Source organism: Nerophis lumbriciformis, linkage group LG02 (assembly GCF_033978685.3).
Source record: "Nerophis lumbriciformis linkage group LG02, RoL_Nlum_v2.1, whole genome shotgun sequence".
NCBI classification, from domain to species: Eukaryota; Metazoa; Chordata; class Actinopteri; order Syngnathiformes; family Syngnathidae; genus Nerophis; species Nerophis lumbriciformis.
In genome coordinates, this window is record NC_084549.2 from 68138995 (window position 1) to 68164186 (window position 25192).

The 25192-nt window shown below is 37.9% G+C and overlaps 1 protein-coding gene across 12 annotated transcripts in view; it reads right to left on the reverse strand.

The window, feature by feature from the left end:
* Positions 1-1046: 1046 nt before the first annotated feature.
* The window catches only part of rtn4a (reticulon 4a), a 47022-nt gene continuing 22876 nt past the window's right edge, over positions 1047-25192 (reverse strand). For 9 of the 12 annotated variants that reach the window (XM_061967884.1, XM_061967876.1, XM_061967886.1 and 6 more), the window contains 6 exons: positions 6412-6619; positions 6201-6339; positions 2106-2175; positions 1919-1965; positions 1797-1855; positions 1047-1718 (listed from right to left, as the gene is read on the reverse strand). In XM_061967884.1, the coding sequence (XP_061823868.1) occupies positions 1676-1718; positions 1797-1855; positions 1919-1965; positions 2106-2175; positions 6201-6339; positions 6412-6619 (566 nt within the window). In that variant the 3' untranslated portion in view covers positions 1047-1675. Of the gene's footprint in view, positions 1719-1796; positions 1856-1918; positions 1966-2105; positions 2176-6200; positions 6340-6411; positions 6620-15655; positions 15779-24871; positions 25020-25192 lie in introns of those variants that run through there. The other 3 variants (XM_061967883.1, XM_061967893.1, XM_061967894.1) reach the window with 3 other exon arrangements.

Consider the following 25192-nt stretch of genomic DNA (forward strand, 5'->3'; position numbering starts at 1 on the left):
TGCGGCCTGCCACTTAATCCATGTGGTCTGTCACATTTATGCGGCCTGCCACGTTATTCAACGTGGTGTCACATTATTTATTGTGGCCTGCACCATTAATCAATGTGGTCTGTCACAATTATAATGCCCTGCCACTTATTCAATATGGTCTGTCACATTTATTGTGGCCTACCACATTATTCAACGTGGTCCGTCACATTTACTGTGGCCTGCCACATTACTCAACATGGTCCATCACATTTATAGTAGTCCGTCACATTTATTGTGGCCTGCCACATTACTCAACATGGTCAATCACATTTATAGTGACCTGCCACCTTATTCAACGTAGTCCGTCACATTTATTATGGCCTGTCACATTTGATGTGGTCTGTCACATTTGATGTGGCCTGTCACATTTATAGTGGCCTGCCACATTACTCAACATAGTCCTTCACATTTATCGTGGCCTGCCACATTATTCAACATGGTCTGTCACATTATTCAACATGGTCTGTCACATTTATTGTGGCCTGACATTCAATATGGTCTGCCACATTATTCAACATGGTGTGTCACATTTATTGTGGCCTGCCACATTACTCAACATGGTCCATCACATTTATAGTGACCTGCCACCTTATTCAACGTAGTCCGTCACATTTATTATGGCCTGTCACATTTGATGTGGTCTGTCACATTTGATGTGGCCTGTCACATTTATAGTGGCCTGCCACATTACTCAACATAGTCCTTCACATTTATCGTGGCCTGCCACATTATTCAACATGGTCTGTCACATTATTCAACATGGTCTGTCACATTTATTGTGGCCTGACATATTCAATATGGCCTGCCACATTATTCAACATGGTGTGTCACATTTATTGTGGCCTGCCACATTATTCAACATGGTGTGTCACATTTATTGTGGCCTGCCACATTATTCAATGTGGTCTGTCACATCATTAATTGTGGCCCTCAGTAAAAAACAAAAAACAAGTTTGATTACTAGATATTGTGGTGTATTTGAGATTTGTGGCGTGAAGGAGAGGAGGGGGCGGGGCTTAGTTGTTCTAGAAGCTTTATTGAAGTGTTTACACATCACAATGCATTCCACAAACACGGAGCTTTATCATCACAATCGAAGAATGAAGTCAGCACAAAAGTCAACTTGCATCAGGACAAATGTTGGAAGTTTAGAAAGAGACAAAACGTTGCTTTCTTCCTCCTCATAATCTTATTTTGCTCATTTTAACGAGGATGAATGTAAAGGCGACAAGGTTCCGTCACTACACAGCGGCCATGTCACCACGACGACGACGACGTGTATTCTGTCCGGCTAAAGTTTCCTAGATGATTCTAGCGAGTTGCTCAGAAGCGCTAAAAAATGTACAACCGGCCACAAGCCCCGCCCCCTGCCCCGCCCACCAGCCACAGAGCTCCCTCAGGAAAAAGCAGGATGGCGTCTCCCGTCTATCGACTAAATAAAAAAGTGACTTGGCAGCTGTTTAAAAAAAAGAAAAAGCGGGAAGGAAGATGTGACTTCCCACAATGCAGCGGGGTGGGGGTGGCGTGTGTTTATCGCATCAGAAAACAACATTTCTGAAAAGGAAAAAAAAAAAAGTGTTTTTTTTAATTATTTGACAAATAAATGTTTGAGGGCGGCTCCTCCCCCCACCTTGGCTCCGCCTCTTCACTCGGCTTTGCGCTTCATTCCAGGGACTTTGGCCTGGATCCTGCGAGACAAAAGGACAGGAATGTTTTGACGTGTGCCACAAGACTCTGTACCTGGCCCTCGGTCTTCACGCGCTCACTTTTCCACCACGTCTTTGACCTGCTTGTTGACCAGCGCCACGTAGTGGTCGATCTGAGCCTGAAACACAAAAAGGTACACTTAGCGTGCTGGGGGCCAGGTGAGGAAGGGGGCGGGGCTAACCTGGTGCTTCTCGTAGACGATGGGACAGCTGAAGGCCGCGACCACACCTGAGGAACAGGAAGGAACCGTCACAATACTACAAAGTAAGTAGCGAGGATCTACATCTGGCCCAGGGACCAGACTAGCTTGGGAACTAAAACTTGGGCATTTACAACAATTCCATGACTAAATAGTCCAGGGGTCTCACCTAAGATGACCAGCGTGAGTCCGTTGAAGAAGGCGCCCACGTAGGTCAGGATCCACATGAACAATGCAAACTGCAACAACAAGTATTACACACTGTTGGCCCCGCCCACATTGTCCAAATCTACACTAACCTGTCCCCATTACACTTTTTAAGTATTAGGTTTTTATGTTAATGTGTAATTAAGGTGTTATTATCCATAAGCAGACCTCCGACTGTCAAAATCTCCACAAACGTGTCGCCTTCCTTTGTGCTGCAAACATTTTTGGCCTGTTGTAGTTTTTAAGTTATTGTTTTATAGTTTGCTACTTTTAAGCAGTGTTGGGACTAATGTGTTACAAAGTAACGCGTTACTGTAACGCCGTTATTTTCGGCGGTAACTAGTAGTCTAACGCGTTATGTTTTATATTCAGTAACTCAGTTACCGTTACTACATGATGCGTTACTATTTTTACGTTATTTTTTATATAGTATCGGCTAGAAACTGAGAAGATCTGAGTGTGTTTTATTGGAGCGCTGCAGTGTCGTCCTTCTGATTCTTCCTCTGTCACAAGGGAGAGAAGTGTGTGTAAGTGGGGCGTGTCTGTGTTTACTAACAACAAGACATCATGGCGGAGCCGAAGCCGAGTTTCTTAACATGGAGATATTCTCACTACTTTTCTTTTGTCGCGCACAAAGAAAAGAACATTTTAGTTAAATGTAAGTTGTGTCTTGGATCAAAGATCCCATCTACTGCCCAAAACAGCAATTCAAATCTGCTGAAACAGCTACAAAAGCAACATGCTTCGACGAAGCTAGTAAAGAGAGAGACAGACTCAGATGCCACTTCACCTCCACTTAAGGATTTTAACGGAGGCACTGCTAGCCAGGACAACATTGATAGAGCCATTGCAGCGTATGTGCTAGAAGACATGCAGGCTATTTCTACAGTGGAGTCACCCGATTTCAGGCAGCCAATCAGCATGATAGCGGCGTCAAACAGCAAATGGCACAAAAACATTTTCCACGTACCTGGACAGTGGAAAGTGAGTACATAAAAATGGAAGGCGAGCTAAAGAAACCACTCCAAACTCTGCCTCTGCTCATCATTCAACACTGAAGGTACACACACTGTCAATTCTCTTATATACTCTTTCATTCTAGACTTCTAGAGTGTTTGATTATCACATCACTCTAAATGTGTAGACTATAAAGTTCACAAACATAAAGAGGGATGCTAGTGGGCCTAAGGCTGGGCGATATGACTAAAAAATGTATCACGATATAAGTGTTTCATATCGGTTGAGATCGATAATTATTGATAAAAAAAAACAAAAAACTATTCTAAATAAAGACCAGGAGAAAAAAGGCTGAATTTAAATACTTTTATTTTAAATATAACCTTTAACCTTTAGAACGAGGTCAGCATTATGAAAAACCGTCAAATAAATGAAAATACTGGTCGATGTGCAAATATTGACATTAAATAAATGCTTAATCCAACAAAATGTGCAAAGTATTGTAATTAAGAAATTAGTAGTGTACAACTCAGGCTTTAAAGCCATATTGGTAACAATATATGCAAATAAATAACAGTCACATTAAGCAAGCAGCCGTGTCCACTTGTTTATGAAGTTGCCTTCACTATATTTGCCCCGCTGTCTGTGGTGATGCACACCATTTTTTCCTCAGCCAGACTCCAGGACAACAGTGCCTCCTTCAAGCCTTCTGCTATTATCTCCCCGGTGTGGTCTTCGGGGAAATACGCAGTTTCCAGGCATCGTGTTTTCAGAACCCAGTCATTGTCGATGAAATGAATTGTCAAGCTTAGGTATGGCTCGCATGAACGGCTTGACCACATGTCGGAGGTTGTCGCAAAGTGCTTTGCTAACAGTATCTCCTTTTCCACGGATTCGTATCGGACTTAAAAAATCCAAAATACTGCCAAACTGGTGACGTGACGTTTCCTTTTTTATTTACAATTTCCTCTCGTGCTGCCGCACTCATATTCCCGTTTCGTTTCACTTCTCGTCCTCAGCTAGCCGTTGTTGCTTTTTTCTTTCTTTTTTTTCCCTGTTAGCATTTCCCAGAATGCCTTGCGGTTCAGGCTCGACCGTGATAGGTCGAGAGGCCAAAGCCCTTCCTCTGCCTACACCCCAGAATGCCGTGCGGTTCCGGCTAGGCCTTTCTTCCTATTTTTTTCTAACAGAACTCAGTGAAATTATCGAACGTTCTATCGACACCATTTTCTATTGATACCGATCACATGTCTATCGCGATATATATTGTTATTGTTTTATCGCCCAGCCCTAAGTGGGCCAGGCCAATCTTTCCTTTTCTCTAAACAAACTGGGGAAATGTGTAGAGTGTTTTGGGCTTCAGTACAGTGTTGATCTCCTAAAAACATGATTTTATTTCACAATTCCTTGAGAGAGAAAAATGCCTGGTTAGGTTTCGTGTATGTCATGTGTGCCTTCCTTGGGTGAAGCCAGGTTTACAGCTATGTTGTTATTATGCTGTTTGTTACTTGTGTATGTTATGTTGCAGCTATTTAAAATAGTTTTGTCAATTTGTTCTGGCCTGAAACAAATTGGCCCTTTGCAACATATCTTTGTCTTTGTGTGTTGTATGTAGAGCACATTGCATAGCAGAGTTCAGTGATGCAAAATGCATGTCAAGTTGATCAACACATTGTATTATTCTCCGGTGCAATAACAGTACTGACATGACGGCTAAAAGGGCATTAATGGGAGCCTTAAAAAAAAAAAAAAGAAGAAAAAAAGAAGTAACTAAATAGTTACTTTTCACAGTAACGCATTACTTTTTGGTGTAAGTAACTGAGTTAGTAATTGAGTTACTTTTGAAATAAAGTAACTAGTAACTGTAACTACCGTATTTTCCGCACTATTAGCCGCACCTAAAAACCACAAATTTACTCAAAAGCTGACAGTGCGGCTTATAACCCGGTGCGCTTTATATATGGATTAATATTAAGATTCATTTTCATAAAGTTTCGGTCTCGCAACTACGGTAAACAGCCGCCATCTTTTTTCCCCGTAGAAGAGGAAGTGCTTCTTCTTCTACGCAAGCAACCGCCAAGGTAAGCACCCGCCCCCATAGAACAGGAAGCGCTTCTTCTTCTACTGTAAGCAACCACCCGCCCCCGTAGAAGAAGAAGAAGAGCGCGGATATTACGTTTCATTTCCTTTGTGTGTTTACATCTGTAAAGACCACAAAATGGCTCCTACTAAGCGACAGGTTTCCGGTTCATGAAAAGACGCAATCTCTCCATCCGCACACGGACTACTATTTCACAGCAACTGCCTAAAGACTTTCAAGAAAAGCTGGCTACTTTCCGTGCATATTGTAAAAACAAGATAGCTGAAAAAAAGATCCGGCCAGAGAACATTATCAACATGGACGAGGTTCCACTGACTTTTGATATTCCTGTGAACCGCACTGTGGATACAACGGGAGCACGTACGGTGAATATTCGCACCACAGGGAATGAGAAGTCATCCTTCACTGTGGTTCTAGCTTGCCATGCTAATGGCCAGAAACTTCCACCCATGGTGATATTCAAAAGGAAGACCCTGCCAAAAGAGACCTTTCCAGCCGGCGTCATCATAAAAGCTAACTCGAAGGGATGGATGGATGAAGAAAAGATGAGCGAGTGGTTAAGGTAAGTTTACGCGAAGAGGCCGGGTGGCTTTTTTCACGCAGCTCCGTCCATGTTGATATACGACTCCATGCGCGCCCACATCACGCTGGTTTTTAATATATTATTAAAGTTTGACTGACCTATCTGACTGTTTTTTTGACATTCCTTTAGCGCAGTTAGATGCGGCTTACAACACGGGGCGGCTTATAGGTGGACAAAGTTTTGAAATATGCCGTTCATTGAAGGCGCGGCTTATAACCCAGGGCGCCTTATGGTGCGGAAAATACGGTAGTTACTGGTTTTCAGTAACTAACCCAACACTGGTTATGAATAATAACACATTAATTAAATGTTAACATAAGTGTTACTAACTTGAAAATGCTTGTAGCACAAATTATTGGAACAAGTTTGGGGAGATGTGGGGGTGGGGCAACTTGACACAGGTGAGTCCAGCTCACCTTGATGGAGTCCACCAGGTCATCCACCAGGAAGAGACGCCTCAGATCGCAGATGCTCTTGTTGAGCCTCTCCAGAACCAGGTCGCTGTACTTGTGGACCACGTCCTGGGACAGCGCCACCTCCTGGCCCAGGTACTGCCTGTGCGGAAGGGGCGGAGGTCAGTGTGTGCGAGCGTGCGGCGGCAGGACCACCGGGGCGTGACGGACTCACTTGAAGGGGTGTCCCTCGTCAGACTTCTGGATGGCCTGCAGGATGCCCTTGTATATCCTGAAGCAGATGGTGACGGAGAGCAGCGCCAGGCCGATGTAGGAGCACACGCTCACGATGCTGCACACCGTCAGCGACAGCAGCAGCAGCAGGGCGGCGCCAAACACCACGCCGGTGGTCTTCACGTCGCGCCAGTAGAGGAGGTCCACCACTGTCACAAACGGCAACGTCAGTCTGGCGCAGGACTGCAATCTACTTGTGGCAGTAAGTCATTTGTTTTTATGGACGCAGTAGGAGACAAACAGTGATCAAAAACATGAAAAGCAACAAAACAAAAAAAAATTGGGGTGTACAAATGAACTTTTCTTGGTCTCAGAACAAAGAAAACCGTTTTAGACGTTTACATTTGCAAATATATAAACACCTAATAATATGCTTCTTAGTAATGCACCACAATATCTATAGTATATTGTTTATTTATTGATACATTTTTGGTTAACAGAGTGTCTTCAAATGGGAACTGCACTTTTTGGGGGGAATTTTGTCCATCATTTACAATCCTTATGTAAGACAAGAACATTTTAGTCCTTTTTATGCATTCTAACTTGTAAAAAAAAGCTAGCAAAAGTCAGCTACCAATGCAGTCAATGACAGCCTCTCTAAAGCGGTGTTTTGCAACCACTGTGTTGCGGCACACTAGTGTGCCATGAGACACAGTCTGGCGTGCCGTGGGAGATGATCTAATTTCACCTATTTGGGTTAAAAATATTTTTTGCAAACCAGTAATTATAGTCTGCAAAATTATGTGTTGTTGAGTGTCGGCGCTGTCTAGAGCAGTGGTTCTCAACCTTTTTTCAGTGATGTACCCCCTGTGAACATGTTTTTAATTCAAGTACCCCCTAATCAGAGGAAAGCATTTTTGGTTGAAAAAAAGAGATAAAGAAGTAAAATACAGCACTATGTCATCAGTTTCTGATTTATTAAATTGTATAACAGTGCAAAATATTGCTCATTTGTAGTGGTCTTTCTTGAACTATTTGGAAAAAAAGATATAAAAATAACTAAAAACTTGTTGAAAAATTAACAAGTGATTCAATTATAAATAAAGATTTCTACACATAAAAGTAATCATCAACTTAAAGTGCCCTCTTTGGGGATCGTAATAGAGATCCATCTGGATTCATGAACTTAATTCTAAACATTTTTTCTTGTTGAAGTATTATTCAATAAATATATTTATAAAGGATTTTTGAATTGTTGCTATTTTTAGAATATTTTTTAAAATTGGCATACCTTCAAGTACCCCCAGGGGTACGCGTACCCCCATTTGAGAACCACTGCTCTAGAGCTGTGTGTGTAATACTCTTCCATATCAGTAGGTGGCAGCCGGTAGCTAATTGCTTTGTAGATGTCGGAAACAGCGGGAAGCAGCGTGCAGGTAAAAAAAAGGTGTCTGATGCTTAAACCAAAAATAAACAAAAGGTGAGAGCCCCTAAGAAAAGGCATTGAAGCTTAGGGAAGGCTATGCAGAACGAAACTCAAACTGAACTGGCTACCAAGTAAACAAAAACAGAATGCTGGACGACAGCAAAGACTTACAGCGGGTGGAGCAGAAGGCGTCCACAAAGTACATCCGTACATGACATGACAATCAACACCGAAATAGGAGCGAAAGACAAGAACTAAAACACTAAACACAGGAAAATACAGAAAAACTCAAAATAAGTCATGGCGGGATGTGACAGGTCGGGACAGTACACCTATTTTGAGACAAGAGCTATATTGATGCATGCTTGGTTATGGTTTGAATTCATATCCAACAATTGCGACAACGACTTTTTACTGTCAACTGGGTTTAGTTTAATGATTTCTGCTGGTGGTGTGCCTCCGCATTTTTTCAATGCAAAAAATGTGCCTTGGCTCAAAAATGTTGAAAAACACTGCTCTAAAGTCCTCTAAAAAAGGCCAACAATTCTCCATTTACACATCGTGACCTGAATATTAACGTTACTGTTATTATAAGCGCTAACACAGAGGAACTACTTTTAGCTAACTCGCTTATGCTGCTATATTGACGTACTGAGCTGCTGCATTGGTGGAAGTTAATTCTGGATTATAAATCACGCCTCTCGCAGGTAGTGGACATAATCTGACAAGTTGGTCAACTTTGTCACCCAATTTAGACCCGGAGATGGCGAGAAAGACACGAAAAGACGCCTGTTTTTTTTTTTTAACCATTTTTGAGGATTAAGAATTGTTGATGTAAAGGGGAAGATAAAGATAAACATCCTATCAGTCTTTATCTCAGTGAGAGCAGACATTGTACAGTAAGTGATTGTTTTATTATGTTTGTATATCTTGTTTAGCACTTAGCAAAATGTCTACATGATGCTTAGGGATTGACTAGAGCTGCATCTGTTTAGCACACAGCTTCTAGAACTATCTGGGCTATCTAAATGTTCCCACTGAGGGCTGCAAACTAAGAGAAATCAAAGCATGCAGGGGCCATTACAATACAATACAATGTGTCTTTCTTTTTTTTACCTTTTGGGCTCCTCTTAAGTTTGGCCCCGGGGGAAAAAGGGTCTCTTTAGAATTTCTTAATTTATAGCCTAAATCTCTAGATAAACTTCCGGTCTATCTGTGGATAGAAAGCTATTTTTTAATGTTTTATGCCCCTTTTTGTCAAAACCCATTTTTAGATGACAAAACCCAAATAATACAATATTTCCCCCCAAAAACAATTCAAAGTGGAATATTTTATGTGACGTAGTCAATAATTCATAACATTGATCTGAATTCATAATTTTTTTGAGTAATGACCGTTTAAAAAAAAGAAACAAAGTAATACACTAACATTTTTGGGGATCGTAAAAGTGTTAAAATTAAGTCAGAATTTTTTTTTCCGCACTTAAATCTCTACATCAACTTCAGCTCAATATGTCGATTGTAAGTGTTTATTTTTTAAGTTTGTTTAATGCCTCTTTTGTCAAATAAGTTTGTTTTTAAATAGCAAACACGCAAAATATGCAATATTTCCCCCCAAAAAAATTCCAAGTGGACTATTTTATGTTAAGTGGTCGATGATTCATATTAACATTGATTAGAATTTATTTTTGTGAGCAATGACCATTTAAAAAAAAAAAGAAAAAAAGAAAAACACTAAAAAAGGGCATTGTTTAATGCCCTTTTTGTCAAAGAAAAGTTTGTTTTTTTAAGTAGCAATCACAAACAAATTAAGAAAATGGTTTTCTAACCTGCAAATTGTTTATTAATTAAAGAAATTATTTTTTTTACTTGTAAATCGTTTAATTTAAGGAAATGTTTTTTTTTTTACTTGCGAATAGTTTTTTAATTGACGAAAATGTTTTGTTTTTTTACCCGCAAATCGGTTTTAATTGAAGAAAATGTTTTATTTTACTTGCAAATTGTGTTGTATTTACTTGCACAAATGTGTTTTTTACTCGCAAATCATTTTTTAATTGGAGAAAATTGCTTTTGTAATTTAAGATAATTGCTTTTGTAATTGAAGATAATTGTTTTTTTAATTGCGTTTTTTTTAAACTTGTGAATGAATTGTTGGGCGTGAGCGAAAACATGTGTGTGTCTTTGTGGAGTTTTGTCAGTAATGTCACTCCATACTTTTGCTAGCGGTAATGAGTTAGAGTGCATAAAAAAGGAAAAAGTGTGTGCTTGTAATCGTATTGTGAGAGGGTTGTGAATGACAAAAAAAAGTGCATGCAGTACCCTTTTAAAAAGTTGAGCACAATATTGTGATAGTGATAGAAAACGGTCATATTGTCTACACATTATTCTTTAATAACTAAATATCATCTTAGTTACATGATGGATCATCTCAGTATGTACACGCTTACAATCGATTTGTGCCTTTCTAATGAGAAGGTTTGGTAAGTGGACTACAGTGAGTGTTCTTGAAACGTGACACACTACACCAATATATTCCATGTCACGTTGTTAACGAAAATGGCGTCAGAAGGAAGACGAAGGATGAGGCTTCATGTAACATTCTAGAACCTTGGATCTGTCCCCTCAGACTAAAAACATGACTCGGCTCTTCTTCAGCTTAATGGACGATCAGAATGCAGGGTCAGAGGTCAAAGGTGACTCAGTGATGACCTCAGCATGAACTTAGCGCCATCAAGCGTGAAACACTGAGTGACCACGGCGAAGATCCAGATCAGGACTGGACAAGTACTCAAAGCTCTGACATTTGGCAAGTTTACGCCCGATTAAACTCCCCTGCAAAACATCTAAAGTGAGTAAAATGGTCATCGGAATTATAATGATTCATAAATTATAATATAATTTCTACATTTATCTGTGAGTCTGCAAAATATATTTTAAATGGATTGATTCGCTGATTTTTTGGGAGCCGCCGAGTGCCTGGTTGCATGTTTTGGGACTGACAAGTCGAGTCCGAGGAGCCAAGTTTAGTCACATTTGGCCTCACTTCTATCGCTAACTTCATGAATTTACATGAATTAAAAATACATCGTAACTTAAAAGTCCGCAACTTTAATATTCATTGCAGGAAAATTATACTTATATCACTGGAATGGTCTTTACAGGACCTGTCTGATAATACCGTAAATTTCTATAAGCTGCTACTTTTTTCCTACGCTTTGAACCCTGCTGCTAATTTATGGATTTTTCTTCGCTGACGGCCACAAAGCAAATAGTTAAACACTAAAAAGGTGTATTATTGTTTTTTTTTTGCAATGGCGCCATCTTTGGACGAGTTCGCTCACTGCAGGTGCTGCTGGGTGAATGTGGACTTCCTGCTGTTTAAAGCTTTGAACCGGAAGTAGGAGTGCCGTTTCGCGTTTTTAGTCGTCCACAGCGTTTCTACTCTTTTGGATTCTTAATTCATCACTCCAAGGAATGTTTGTGAGTTTTACAATATAACTAAAACAATTATGTCTTACCAAACAGTCCCATGTGCGATGTCTGTATAAGTGCTTTCATGCATATTTGTACATGCTATCATAATCTAATAAAGCTAGTGTCGATAGCATTAGCTAGTTACTACCCTGTTTACAAGTGTCTGTGTTAGTATTATTAACTAACAATGGCATTCTTTTTGTATTGTTTCAGTTTCACAAATTCCTCAGTAAATTCACCGAAATGTCACTGTGGAGTTATTGAGTCTGTTTAGCCGATTGGAGCACTAGCTCGCGCATCTCGTAGGTCCACGACGATGACTTTTGTTTTGTTTGAACAGCCGTTTTACTTCCGTTTGGAAACAATGAAGGTATGTAAACAAACATTTACAGAATATTTCAGTGTGAATAACTCATTTTACAACGTATATATCCGTGGCTTATAGTCCGGTGCGGCCTATGTATGGAAACTATTTTTTCTTCTTCCGAAGTGTAGTGGGTGCGGCTTATATACCAGTGCGCTCTGTAGTCTGGGAAATCAATTAATTGTTCAATTAATCAATCAATCAAAGTTTATTTATACAGCCCTAAATCAATAGTGTCTCAAAGGGCTGCACGAGCCACAAAGAATTGTTAACATTTTAACACACATACCTACTTGATAAATAACTCATTTCACAACGCGTATATATCTGCGGCTTATAGTCCAGTGCGGCCTATATATGGAACATATTTTTGTCTTCCGAAGTGTAGCGGGTGAGGCTTATATACCGGTGCGCTCTATAGTCCGGGAAATCAATACATTTTGAACATTTAACACACATTTAGACTTAGACGTCCTTTTTATTGTCATACAAATTTGAACTTTACAGTACAGATAAGAACGGAATTTCGTTGCATTAGCTCATGGTAGTGCAGGATAAAAAAGCAATAAGGTGCAGATATAAATAAATAGATTACTGTACAGATATATATATTGCACTTTTGCATATGCATCCACGTTTATGGATGTATGTTATATTGTCTTTATATTCCAGCCAGTTAATCCATTTTTGGGGGGGAATTGAGGGGATTATTATGATGCGTTCAAGAGTCTTACGGCCTGAGGGAAGAAGCTGTTACAGAACCTGGAGGTTCTGCTACGGAGGCTGCGGAACCTCTTACATACCTACTTGATAAAACAATCAGGTTTAAGGAAGAGATTATTTCAAAGCTATGACTTTTCTTACAACAGTAACTACACGTTTCTTTCTCTTTTTTTTTTACAAGAACGGACTATCATTAACAATAATAATGGCGAGAAATAGTTTGATCAATAGTCAGTAGTGATGGGTCCGGCAACACCGATGCATCGGCGCATGCGTCGAGCTCATAGAGCAAAACCCTGTGCCGGTGCGCGTACCGCTTTTAGAAAGTCATGTGACCGATCATGAGCTGTTTCGGTCATGTGACCGATACGCGAACCGTGTCGCACTGACGCCTCCTCTGTGCCCTGTGAGCGGGTCTTTTCTACAGCCGGAGAAGAAATAATTAAGAAGAGAAATCGGGTTTTTTAAAAATAAAAACGTGTAAAAAAAAATAAAAATAAAAATTCCCAGTCCACAAGCATCCTCATTCACAACACGTTCTCTTAGATCTCCATGTTATGATACATGTTCACATTATTTATTTACTGTATCTAAAAAAGATAAAAATATATTTTTATTTAAATGAAGATATGAAATAATCCTAAATAAAATACAACGACTTGGTTTATATTATTCTATATACTAGGTCATAAAATCAGTGTCAGTTGAGTCGGTCCATAGGTTGCCTGTAGGGATTTTTAATGTCCAGCAGATGTCAGTATTTAGTGACAGTATCGACACAGTATCAATACAGTTTTGCAATGTGTCGAAACGCTTCATGACGCCTCATCAACCCATCACTAGTAGTCAGTAGGGGTGTAACGGTACGTGTATTTGTATTGAACCGTTTCGGTACGGGGGTCCGGTTCGGCGAACGAGTTTCCACACGGACATATTAAGTAGCGTAACGCACGTTGTGTAAACAATGCACACCGAGGCACAACACACGGCATGCTAGCAGCTAACGGGCTACTATAGACTGACCATACGTCCTCTTTACACCGGACATGTCCTCTTTTGCGGAGCTGTCAGGGCGGGGGTTTCTTAAATGCTTCAAATGTCCGGCATTTTGAGTTCAAATGTCCGGCATTTTGAGTTAGGGTTGCGTGTATTTTCAATGTACGTTCAGGGTTAAGAAGGGGTTAAAAACAAAACAAATTGTGCGCGCAGCATCATTGGTGAGGGAGGGGCAGAGACAGAGAGAGTTAGAGAGTTATGATAAACGCGCATGCGTCGCCAGGCTCTGCTTTTTATCCATAAATGTATCAGATTACATTTTTTATTATCTATAGCAGGGGTGTCAAAAGTGTGCCCCGGAGGCCATTTGCGGCCCACAGCTAATGTTTTAAAGGCCCACGGCACATTCTAAAAATACTATTAAAATAAACAAAAACATAGCAAAAGTGAAATAAGACAGCTTTAAGGTTAAATGTAATTTAGAAAAAGTTGCAATGTTGACTTAACAAAACAAAGCTGCTTTTTTTCTTTCAAACTGTCATTGCTCAAAACATAATATTGAATCAAAATCAATATTATGAATTATTGACCTATCCAAGGTTCCGATTACGTCACATCAAATATTCCACTAAGAATATTTTTGGTGTAAGATTTTGCAAATTTGGTAAAAAAAATAACTAGAGATGTCCGATATCGGCCTGCCGATATTATCGGCCGATAAATGCTTTAAAATGTAATATCGGAAATTATCGGTATCGTTTTTTTTTAAAATTATTAAATCAACATAAAAAACACAAGATACACTTACAATTAGTGCACCAACCCAAAAAACCTCCCTCCCCCATTTACACTCATTCACACAAAAGGGTTGTTTCTTTCTGTTGTTAATATTCTGGTTCCTACATTATATATCAATATATATCAATACAGTCTGCAAGGGATACAGTCCGTAAGCACACATGATTGTGCGTGCTGCTGGTCCACTAATAGTACTAACCTTTAACATTTTAATTTTACTCATTTTCATTCATTACTAGTTTCTATGTAACTGTTTTTATATTGTTTTACTTTCTTTTTTATTCAAGAAAATATTTTAAATTTATTTTTTTTCTTCAAAAAGGACCTTATCTTCACCGTACCTGGTTGTCCAAATTAGGCATAATAATGTGTTAATTCCACGACTGTATATATCGGTATCGGTTGATATTGGTATCGGTAATTAAAGAGTTGGACAATATCGGCAAAAAGCCATTATTGGACATCCCTATAAATAACCCCAAAATGTATATTTTGTTGTTTTCTTACTGAGCTGAAAATGAACCGAACCGTGACCTCTAAACCGAGGTACGTACCGAACCGTAATTTTTGTGTACCGTTACACCCTTAGTCGTCAGGGTTTGCGGGCGGCTGAGTTTGGAACCCTGCGGAGCGACAGCTGCCCTTGTGCGAGCTTGACTTTCAGCACAAACATTCCGGAAGGGTCAGCAAGACAACAAAAACAACAACTGATGCATGCGAGCATAACTTGGCTCGTTTGTTTACACCTCGGAAGGTCAAACAGAATGGCGAATCCATCCTGAATGTACATTTATACAAGATGCTAACGGCAAGATTACAAAGTGATTCATGTAGACACAAGCAATGCTGTTGCCTGGCAACCATTCTGCAGACTATCTGGGCGTCCTAATGAGGAGTTAATGAGACGAGGGTCCTTTAAAATGAATGCAACTTGTCATACTCGCACATCGACAGCCAAGAACAAACTAACGGTGAACAAAGACGAGCATTTTTTTTTAAAGGTTTACTATGTTCGTAGCTAGCAGCTTAGCGAGGCTAATCATCAAAACAGCCGACACGAGGAAGAGGAGGAGGACGAAGAGGAAGAGGCGGGACTTTGGTCCAAAAGTGTCCGCCTGGCTACATATGGTCTCAGGCGGGCTAGCATCGCCGTAGCCCGGCTAAAAATAGCCGGTGTAGCATCCAGCTAAAGCGGTTAGCACTTAAAGCTTACATTGTACATTTTGAACACTGAAGAACACATCAAATATGCTGCATGTTCACATCCTGCTCGGTGATAAAACGGTAACCGCGCTAAATGACCTCCGCAGGCGGACATCTTCCACCGACCGGCCGGGAGCCACACGCACACGGCCACGAAAAGCGAAGCAGGGCCGCCACGACGGCGAGCAAAGTGTGGAAGTCGGCGAGTAAAAAGAAGAAAAGGCAGGGTGGAGAGAAAAAAAAAGTGCTGATCGGACTAACCCTGTTTGGCGTCCATCTTGAAGCAGCCGCACGCTTAGGACGACCGCGCGCATGCGCACCTCGGTCCTCTCTGTGTACCCGCGTGCGCACGCCTTTGCTACACGCACGCGCCTCGCTCAATTCCAGAACCTTCGGTCTTTTCAACCAAACACATTCTACACTTTTGCTCCACCAAAACATGATCGAGACAACGGTAGTCACGTCATATCTCGCGGTATTTGATCCACTCCATAAACATGTTATATTATTGTTTTAAATGTTTACATAGCAAGTACGTTTTTTTTTAATTATCATAAAAGATTTACAATCATGAGTATGATTTAATAACAATAACAACATTTTTGTACCTGGAAGGGTAATTAGAATTACATTTTTGTTTCAAACAGAAAAAAAATATTGTTTAATTGAATAAAAAAATGTTTGAAGTGTAAATCGTTTATTATCCATCCATCCATCCATCTTCTTCCACTTATCCGAGGTCGGGTCGCGGGGGCAGCAGCCTAAGCAGGGAAGCTCAGACTTCCCTCTCCCCAGCCACTTCGTCCAGCTTTTCCTGTGGGACCCCGAGGCGTTCTCAGGCCAGCCGGGAGACATAGTCTTCCCAACGTGTCCTGGGTCTTCCCCGCGGCCTCCTACCGGTCGGACGTGCCCTAAACACCTCCCTAGGGAGGCGTTCGGGTGGCATCCTGACCAGATGCCCGAACCACCTCATCTGGCTCCTCTCGATGTGGAGGAGCAGCGGCTTTACTTTGAGCTCCTCCCGGATGGCAGAGCTTCTCACCCTATCTCTAAGGGAGAGCCCCGCCACCCGGCGGAGGAAACTCATTTCGGCCGCTTGTACCCGTGATCTTGTCCTTTCGGTCATAACCCAAAGCTCATGACCATAGGTGAGGATGGGAACGTAGATCGACCGGTAAATTGAGAGCTTTGCCTTCCGGCTCAGCTCCTTCTTCACCACAACGGATCGATACAGCGTCCGCATTACTGAAGACGCCGCACCGATCCGCCTGTCGATCTCACGATCCACTCTTCCCCCACTCGTGAACAAGACTCCGAGGTACTTGAACTCCTCCACTTGGGGCAAGATCTCCTCCCCAACCCGGAGATGGCACTCCACCCTTTTCCGGGCGAGAACCATGGACTCGGACTTGGAGGTGCTGATTCTCATCCCAGTCGCTTCACACTCAGCTGCGAACCGATCCAGTGAGAGCTGAAGATCCTGGCCAGATGAAGCCATCAGGACCACATCATCTGCAAAAAGCAGAGACCTAATCCTGCAGCCACCAAACCAGATCCCCTCAACGCCATGACTGCGCCTAGAAATTCTGTCCATAAAAGTTATGAACAGAATCGGTGACAAAGGGCAGCCTTGGCGGAGTCCAACCCTCACTGGAAACGTGTCCGACTTACTACCGGCAATGCGGACCAAGCTCTGGCACTGATCATACAGGGAGCGGACTGCCACAATCAGACAGTCCGATACCCCGTACTCTCTGAGCACTCCCCACAGGACTTCCCGAGGGACACGGTCGAATGCCTTCTCCAAGTCCACAAAACACATGTAGACTGGTTGGGCAAACTCCCATGCACCCTCAAGGACCCTGCCGAGAGTATAGAGCTGGTCCACAGTTCCACGACCAGGACGAAAATAGTTTATTAATTGAAGAAAATGTATTTTATTTTACTTTCGAATTGTTTAATTGAAAAACTTTTTTTTTTTTTTTACTTGCAAATCATTTTTAATCGAAGAAAATGCTAGTTTTTTTTCACTTGCGAATTTGATTTTAGTTGAAGAAAATGGTTTTACTTGCACTAATTTGTTTTTTACCAGTGAATATTTTTTTTAAATGAATAAAATGTTTACTTGGAAAAAATATTTTTTTTACTCGCAAATCTTTTTTTTTTAAATGATCATAAAGATTTACAATCATGAGTATGATTTAATAACAATAATAACATTTTTGTACCTGGAAGGGTAATTAGAATTACATTTTTGTTTCAAACAGAAAAAAAATATTGTTTAATTTAACAAAAAAATGTTTGAAGTGTAAATCGTTTATTAATTGAAGAAAATGTATTTTATTTTACTTAGAATTGTTTAATTGAAAAACGTATTTTTTTAAAACTTTCAAATCATTTTGAATTGAAGAAAATGTTAGTTTTTTTCACTTGCGAATTTGATTTTAGTTGAAGAAAATGGTTTTACTTGCACTAATTTGTTTTTTACCAGTGAATATTTTTTTTAAATGAATAAAATGTTTACTTGAAAAAAATATTTTTTTTACTCGCAAATCTTTTTTTTTTAAATGATCATAAAGATTTACAATCATGAGTATGATTTAATAACAATAATAACATTTTTGTACCTGGAAGGGTAATTAGAATTACATTTTTCTTTCAAACAGAAAAAAATATTGTTTAATTGAATAAAAAAATGTTTGAAGTGTAAATCGTTTATTAATTGAAGAAAATGTATTTTATTTTACTTTCGAATTGTTTAATTGAAAACCTTTTTTTTTTTTTTTTACTTGCAAATCATTTTGAATTGAAGAAAATGTTAGCTTTTTTCACTTGCGAATTTGATTTTAGTTGAAGAAAATGATTTTACTTGCACTAATTTGTTTTTTTACCAGTGAATATTTTTTTAAAATGAATAAAATGTTTACTTGGAAAAAATATTTTTTTTACTCGCAAATCTTTTTTTTTAAATGATCATAAAGATTTACAATCATGAGTATGATTTAATAACAATAATAACATTTTTGTACCTGGAAGGGTAATTAGAATTACATTTTTCTTTCAAACAGAAAAAAATATTGTTTAATTGAATAAAAAAATGTTTGACGCGTAAATCGTTTATTAATTGAAGAAAATGTATTTTATTTTACTTTCGAACTGTTTAATTGAATTTTTTTTTCTTCTTGCAAATCATTTTGAATTGAAGAAAATGTTTGTTTTTTTCACTTGCGAATTTGATTTTAGTTGAAGAAAATGGTTTCACTTGCACTAATTTGTTTTTTACCAGTGAATTTTTTTTTTTAAATGAATAAAATGTTTACTTGAAAAACTTTTTTTTTTTTACTCGCAAATCTTTTTTTTTAAATGATCATAAAGATTTACAATCATGAGTATGATTTAATAACAATAATAACATTTTCGTACCTGGAAGGGTAATTAGAATTACATTTTTGTTTCAAACAGAAAAAAAAAATTGTTTAATTGAATAAAAAAGATTTGAAGTGTAAATCGTTTATTAATTGAAGAAAATGTATTTTATTTTATTTTCGAATTGTTTAATTGAAAAACTTTTTTTTTAACTTGCAAATCATTTTGAATTGAAGAAAATGTTAGTTTTTTTCACTTGCGAATTTGATTTTAGTTGGAAAAAAATGGTTTTACTTGCACTAATTTGTTTTTTGCCAGTGAATATATTTTTTAATTGAATAAAATGTTTACTTGAAAAAAATATTTTTTTTACTCGCAAATCTTTTTTTTTAAATGATCATAAAGATTTACAATCATGAGTATGATTTAATAACAATAATACATTTTTTGTACCTGGAAGCGTAATTAGAATTACATTTTGGTTTCAAACAGAAAAAAAATATTGTTTAATTGAATAAAAAAATGTTTGAAGTGTAAATCGTTTATTAATTGAAGAAAATGTATTTTATTTTACTTTCGAATTGTTTAATTGAAAAACTTTTTTTTTAACTTGCAAATCATTTTGAATTGAAGAAAATGTTAGTTTTTTTCACTTGCGAATTTGATTTTAGTTGAAGAAAATGGTTTTACTTGCACTAATTGGTTTTTTTACCAGTGAATATTTTTTTTAAATGAATAAAATGTTTACTTGAAAAAAATATTTCTTTTACTCGCAAATCTTTTTTTTTTAAATGATCATAAAGATTTACAATCATGAGTATGATTTAATAACAATAATAACATTTTTGTACCTGGAAGGATAATTAGAATTACATTTTTGTTTCAAACAGAAAAAAAATATTGTTTAATTGAATAAAAAAAATTTGAAGTGTAAATCGTTTATTAATTGAAGAAAATTGATTTTATTTTACTTTTGAATTGTTTAATTGAAAAACTTCTTTTTTTTTTTACTTGCAAATCATTTTGAATTGAAGAAAATGTTAGTTTTTTTCACTTGGGAATTTGATTTTAGTTGAAGAAAATGGTTTCACTTGCACTAATTTGTTTTTTACCAGTGAATATTTGTTTTAAATGAATAAAATGTTTACTTGAAAAAAATATTTTTTTTACTCGCAAATCTTTTTTTTTAAATGATCATAAAGATTTACAATCATGAGTATGATTTAATAACAATAATAACATTTTCGTACCTGGAAGGGTAATTAGAATTACATTTTTGTTTCAAACAGAAAAAAAATATTGTTTAATTTAATAAAAAATGTTTGAAGTGTAAATCGTTTATTAATTGAAGAAAATGTATTTTATTTTACTTTCGAATTGTTTAATTGAAAACCTTTTTTTTTTTTTTTTACTTGCAAATCATTTTGAATTGAAGAAAATGTTAGTTTTTTTCACTTGCGAATTTGATTTTAGTTGAAGAAAATGGTTTTACTTGCACTAATTTGTTTTTTACCAGTGAATTTTTTTTTTAAATGAATAAAATGTTTACTTGAAAAAAATATTTTTTTTTACTCGCAAATCTTTTTTTTTAAATGATCATAAAGATTTACAATCATGAGTATGATTTAATAACAATAATAACATTTTTGTACCTGGAAGGGTAATTAGAATTACATTTTTGTTTCAAACAAAAAAAAAAAATTGTTTAATTGAATAAAAAAGATTTGAAGTGTAAATCGTTTATTAATTGAAGAACATTTATTTTATTTTACTTTCGAATTGTTTAATTGAAAAACTTCTTTTTTTTTTAACTTGCAAATCATTTTTAATTGAAGAAAATGTTAGTTTTTTTCACTTGCGAATTTGATTTTAGTTGAAGAAAATGGTTTTACTTGCACTAATTTGTTTTTTTACCAGTGAATATTTTTTTTAAATGAATAAAATGTTTACTTGAAAAAATATTTTCTTTTACTCGCAAATCATTTAATTGAAGAAAAAATTTTACTTGAAGAAAATATTTTTTTTTATTTGAAGATAATTGTTTTTTGACGTGTAAATCATTTATTAATTGAAGAACATTTATTTATTTTTACATGCGAATTGTTTAATTGAAAAAAATGTTTTTTTTTACTTGAAAATCATTTTTAATTGAAGAAAATGTTTGTTTTTTCACTTGCGAATTTGATTTCAATTGAAGAAAATTGTTTTACTTGAACAAATGTGTTTTTTTACCAGTGAATAATTTTTTTAATTGAATAAAATGTTAACTTGAAAAAAATATTTTTTTTTTTACTCGCAAATCGTTTAATTGAATACATTTTTTTTATTTATTTGAAGGCAATTGATTTTTTTAATTGCATTTTTGCAAGCAGAAATAATATATTTCCAATTATTATAACTATGAGAATGAATCTCCAACCAAGTAACGGCACAATGAACCAACACATCATCCACACTACAATAATAACCATGATTGTGTGTGTGAGAAGGGGCACCAGGCAGAGAGGATTATGAATGAAAACAAAAGTCGGGAAAGGATGAAGACGTCGCTGCAAGGATCCATGTAAGGACTTCCAAGCGCTCCATGAACATCAAGGTGCATGCTGGGAGTCACACAATACAACCATGTGACCCACACCTTACAATAATCTATACATTTCCTGTTATATGTGACAGGTTTTGTACGTTCATAGACCTCATGTGACACTGGATGCTTGTGAAGTGTGCAGACTCACAAAGACCGTAGTCAGGTCTCTGAGGACACATGACCGCCTCGACCTTCTCACGCTAACGACTGGAACCAATCATCTTTTAACAGAAACACAATCAGTGCGTTGATCCGGGAATGAATTCTTGCATCATCACTACACAGTGTACTTCTTTCCTGAGTGTGAACTGCCGTAGGGATGGGAGATACAACATATCAATATGTATCGCGATAAGACACGTAAGTGATATCAATTAAAAAGGTTTGATTAGTTTTTAATTGTTTGTTGTTGCATTGTTGTTGGCCTTGTAGAATGGTGCATTTCCTGCACTCCACTGGAGGCTTCGGTTTTAAATGCTGGAATAATTTTGTTGTCTTGCTGCCTTTGCAGCTCGCAAGTCATTGGTGCCACACCTGTTTCCACAAAACCAAACCACTGGCAACACTTTTCTTTGAAACAAACATCTCACTCTCGTCAGCGTTAGCATTAGTCATGTTTTGCAGCTAAGGAAATAAATATTTTTTTTAATCATTTGCAACTAAAAACTTTCATTCAAGTACACAAGTGTAACACACTTACACACTCAATAAATGGACCAAGTGTAAGTACACAAGTATAAGACATTCACACTTAATTGACTAAGTGTAAGTACGCAAGTGTAACACACTTACGCACTTAATAGACTAAGTGTAAGTACACTAGTATAACACTTAAATGGTAATGGTAAATGGGTTGTACTTGTATAGCGCATTTCTACCTTCAAGGTACTCAAAGCGCTTTGACACTATTTCCACATTCACCCATTCACACACTGATGGCGGGAGCTGCCATGCAAGGCCCTAACCACGACCCATCAGGAGCAAGGGTGAAGTGTCTTGCCCAAGGACACAACGGACGTGACGAGGTTGGTAGAAGGTGGGGATCGAACCAAGAACCCTCAGGTTGCTGGCACGGCCACTCTCCCTACCGCGCCACGCCGACCCCACTTACACCTACTAGACTAAGTGTAAGTACCCAAGTGGAACACACTTACGCACTTAATAGACTAAGTAAGTGTAAGTACACAAGTATAACACATACACATGTAATAGACTAAGTTTAAGTACACAAGTATAACACTTACACACTTAATAGACTAAGTATACAAATGTAACAGACTTACACACTTAGACTAAGTGTAAGTACATAAGCATAACACTTACACACTCAAAAGACTCAGAGTAAGTACTCGAGTGTAACACATACACACTTAATAGACTAAGTGTAAGTATACGCATGTAACACACTTACACACTCAAGAGACTAAGTTTTAGTCCACAAGTGTAACACACTCAATAGACTAAGTGTAATTATACCTATATACCACATACACACTTAATAGACTATGTGTAAGTACACAGCTATAACACACTTAGTACACACTTAATAGACTAAGTGTAAGTACACCAGAGTAACACATATGCACTTAATAGACTAAGTGTAAGTATACAAATGTAACACACAAACTTAATAGACTAAGTGTAAGTACACAAGAGTAACACGTACACACTTAATAGACTGAGTGTAAGTATACACATGCAAACCACTTATGCACTAAATAGACTAAGTGTGAGTAAACACATATACCACATACACACTTAATAGAGTAAGTACATAAGTATAACACATTCACAATTAATAGACTGCGTGGAAGTACACATGTATAACACTTACACACTTAATAGAGTAAGTGGAAGTACACAAGTATAACACATACACACTTAATAGACTAAGTATACAAATGTAACAGACTTCCACACTTAATAGACTAAGTGGAAGTACACAAAAATACCACATACACACTTAATAGACCAAGTGTAAGTACACATGTATAACACTTACACACTTAATGAACTAAGTGTAAGTAGACAAGTATAACACACTTATTACACTTACTAGACTAAGTGTACGTACACAAGAGTAAAACACACACTTAATAGACTAAGTACACAAATGTAATACATACACACTTAATAGACTAGGGTAAGTACACAAGTGTAACACACTTACACACATAATAGACTAAGTGTAAGTACACAAGAGTAACATACACACTATTAAGTGTGTATGTGTTATACTTGTGTACTTACACTTAGTCTATTAAGTGTGTATGTGTTTACACTTAGTCTATTAAGTGTGTATGTGTTATACTTGTGTACTTACACTTAGTCTATTAAGTGTATGTGTTATACTTGTGTATTTACACTTGGTCTATTAAGTGTGAATGTGTTATACTTGTGTACTTACACTTAGTCTATTAAGTGTATGTGTTATACTTGTGTACTTACACTTGGTCTATTAAGTGTGAATGTGTTATACTTGTGTACTTACACCGAGTCTATTAAGTGTGTGTGTTATATTTGTGTACGTGTTATACTGGTGTACTAACACGTTGTTTATTAAGTGTGTATGTGTTACACTTGTGAACTACCACTTAGTCTATTAAGTGTGTGCAGGGGCGCCGAAAAGGGGGGGGGGTAAAGGAGACGGATTCTAGGGGCCCATGATGGAGGGGGGCCCAGAGAGGCCCCTAATGATGATGAAATTATAATACAGAAAAAATAATGACACTGTGTTGGGGGCCCTGTAAAGATTATTTTCATGGGGCCCAAAATCCCTAGCGGCGCCCCTGAGTGTGTGTGTTACACTTGTATACTAACAATTAGTCTATTTAGACTAGGTGTAAGTATAACACATACACACTTAATAGACTAAGTGTAAGTACACAGGTATAACACATACACACTTAATAGACTAGGTGTAAGTACACAAGTATAACACATACACTTAATAGGCTAAGTGTAAGTACACAAGTGTAACACATACACACTTAATAGACTAAGTGTAAGTACACAAGTATAACACATACACACTTAATAGACTAAGTGTAAGTACACATAGACACAAGTATACAAGTGTGTAAGTGCACCGACTGAGACAGACTTTTTGTGACAAGTTTTAGACTTAGATTATGAGCAAAGTGGTCAACTCCTCCAGCATCAAACTCAAGCAAACGGAGGCTCAAGTGTTATTTGATCATCATTAGCATATTTCTGTCCTTCCAGCCAATCAGTGATCATTTCCTCCATCCCTGCGATCCACCTTTGGACACAGCTGCAGCGTGTCCAAAGGTCCTGCGCTGGAACACGCAGCACATTGCACAAACAGGAATAGATGAAGACCAAACCCGTTAATAATGAGTTTTATCTGAAAAAGGAGAAGCGACTGGACTAAAACTACTCGGAGCTGTCTTCCACGTCCATGGAGGCACATCATGGCGAGGACGCTGTCCCGCTCAGCTCACGCAGCAAACAAACATGTCTTCATCATGGCCAGATAGAAAGGAATAAAGACGGAGGCGTACCCTGCTGCCTCCACGCAGCTTTGCTTGAGTCCACACAGGTCTTGTCCATGGCGGACGATCACAAGCACACATTCCACGCGCACGCTCGCCAACACTGCACTGGCAGGAAGGACGAAGAGGAAGGAGGAGGAGGACGAAGAGGAGGGGGTGTTGCAGCAGTCAGCTGACCGTCTGCCATCAGCGCTCTGACGCAGCAACATTACAAAAGGCGTTGCCACACCTTTGACTTATCATCTTGCTGCCCTCCATGCTCCCTGACCTGCTGATCCACACCTTTGGACTCTTTAGGTCAGACCTGGGCAAAATATGGCCCACGGGTCA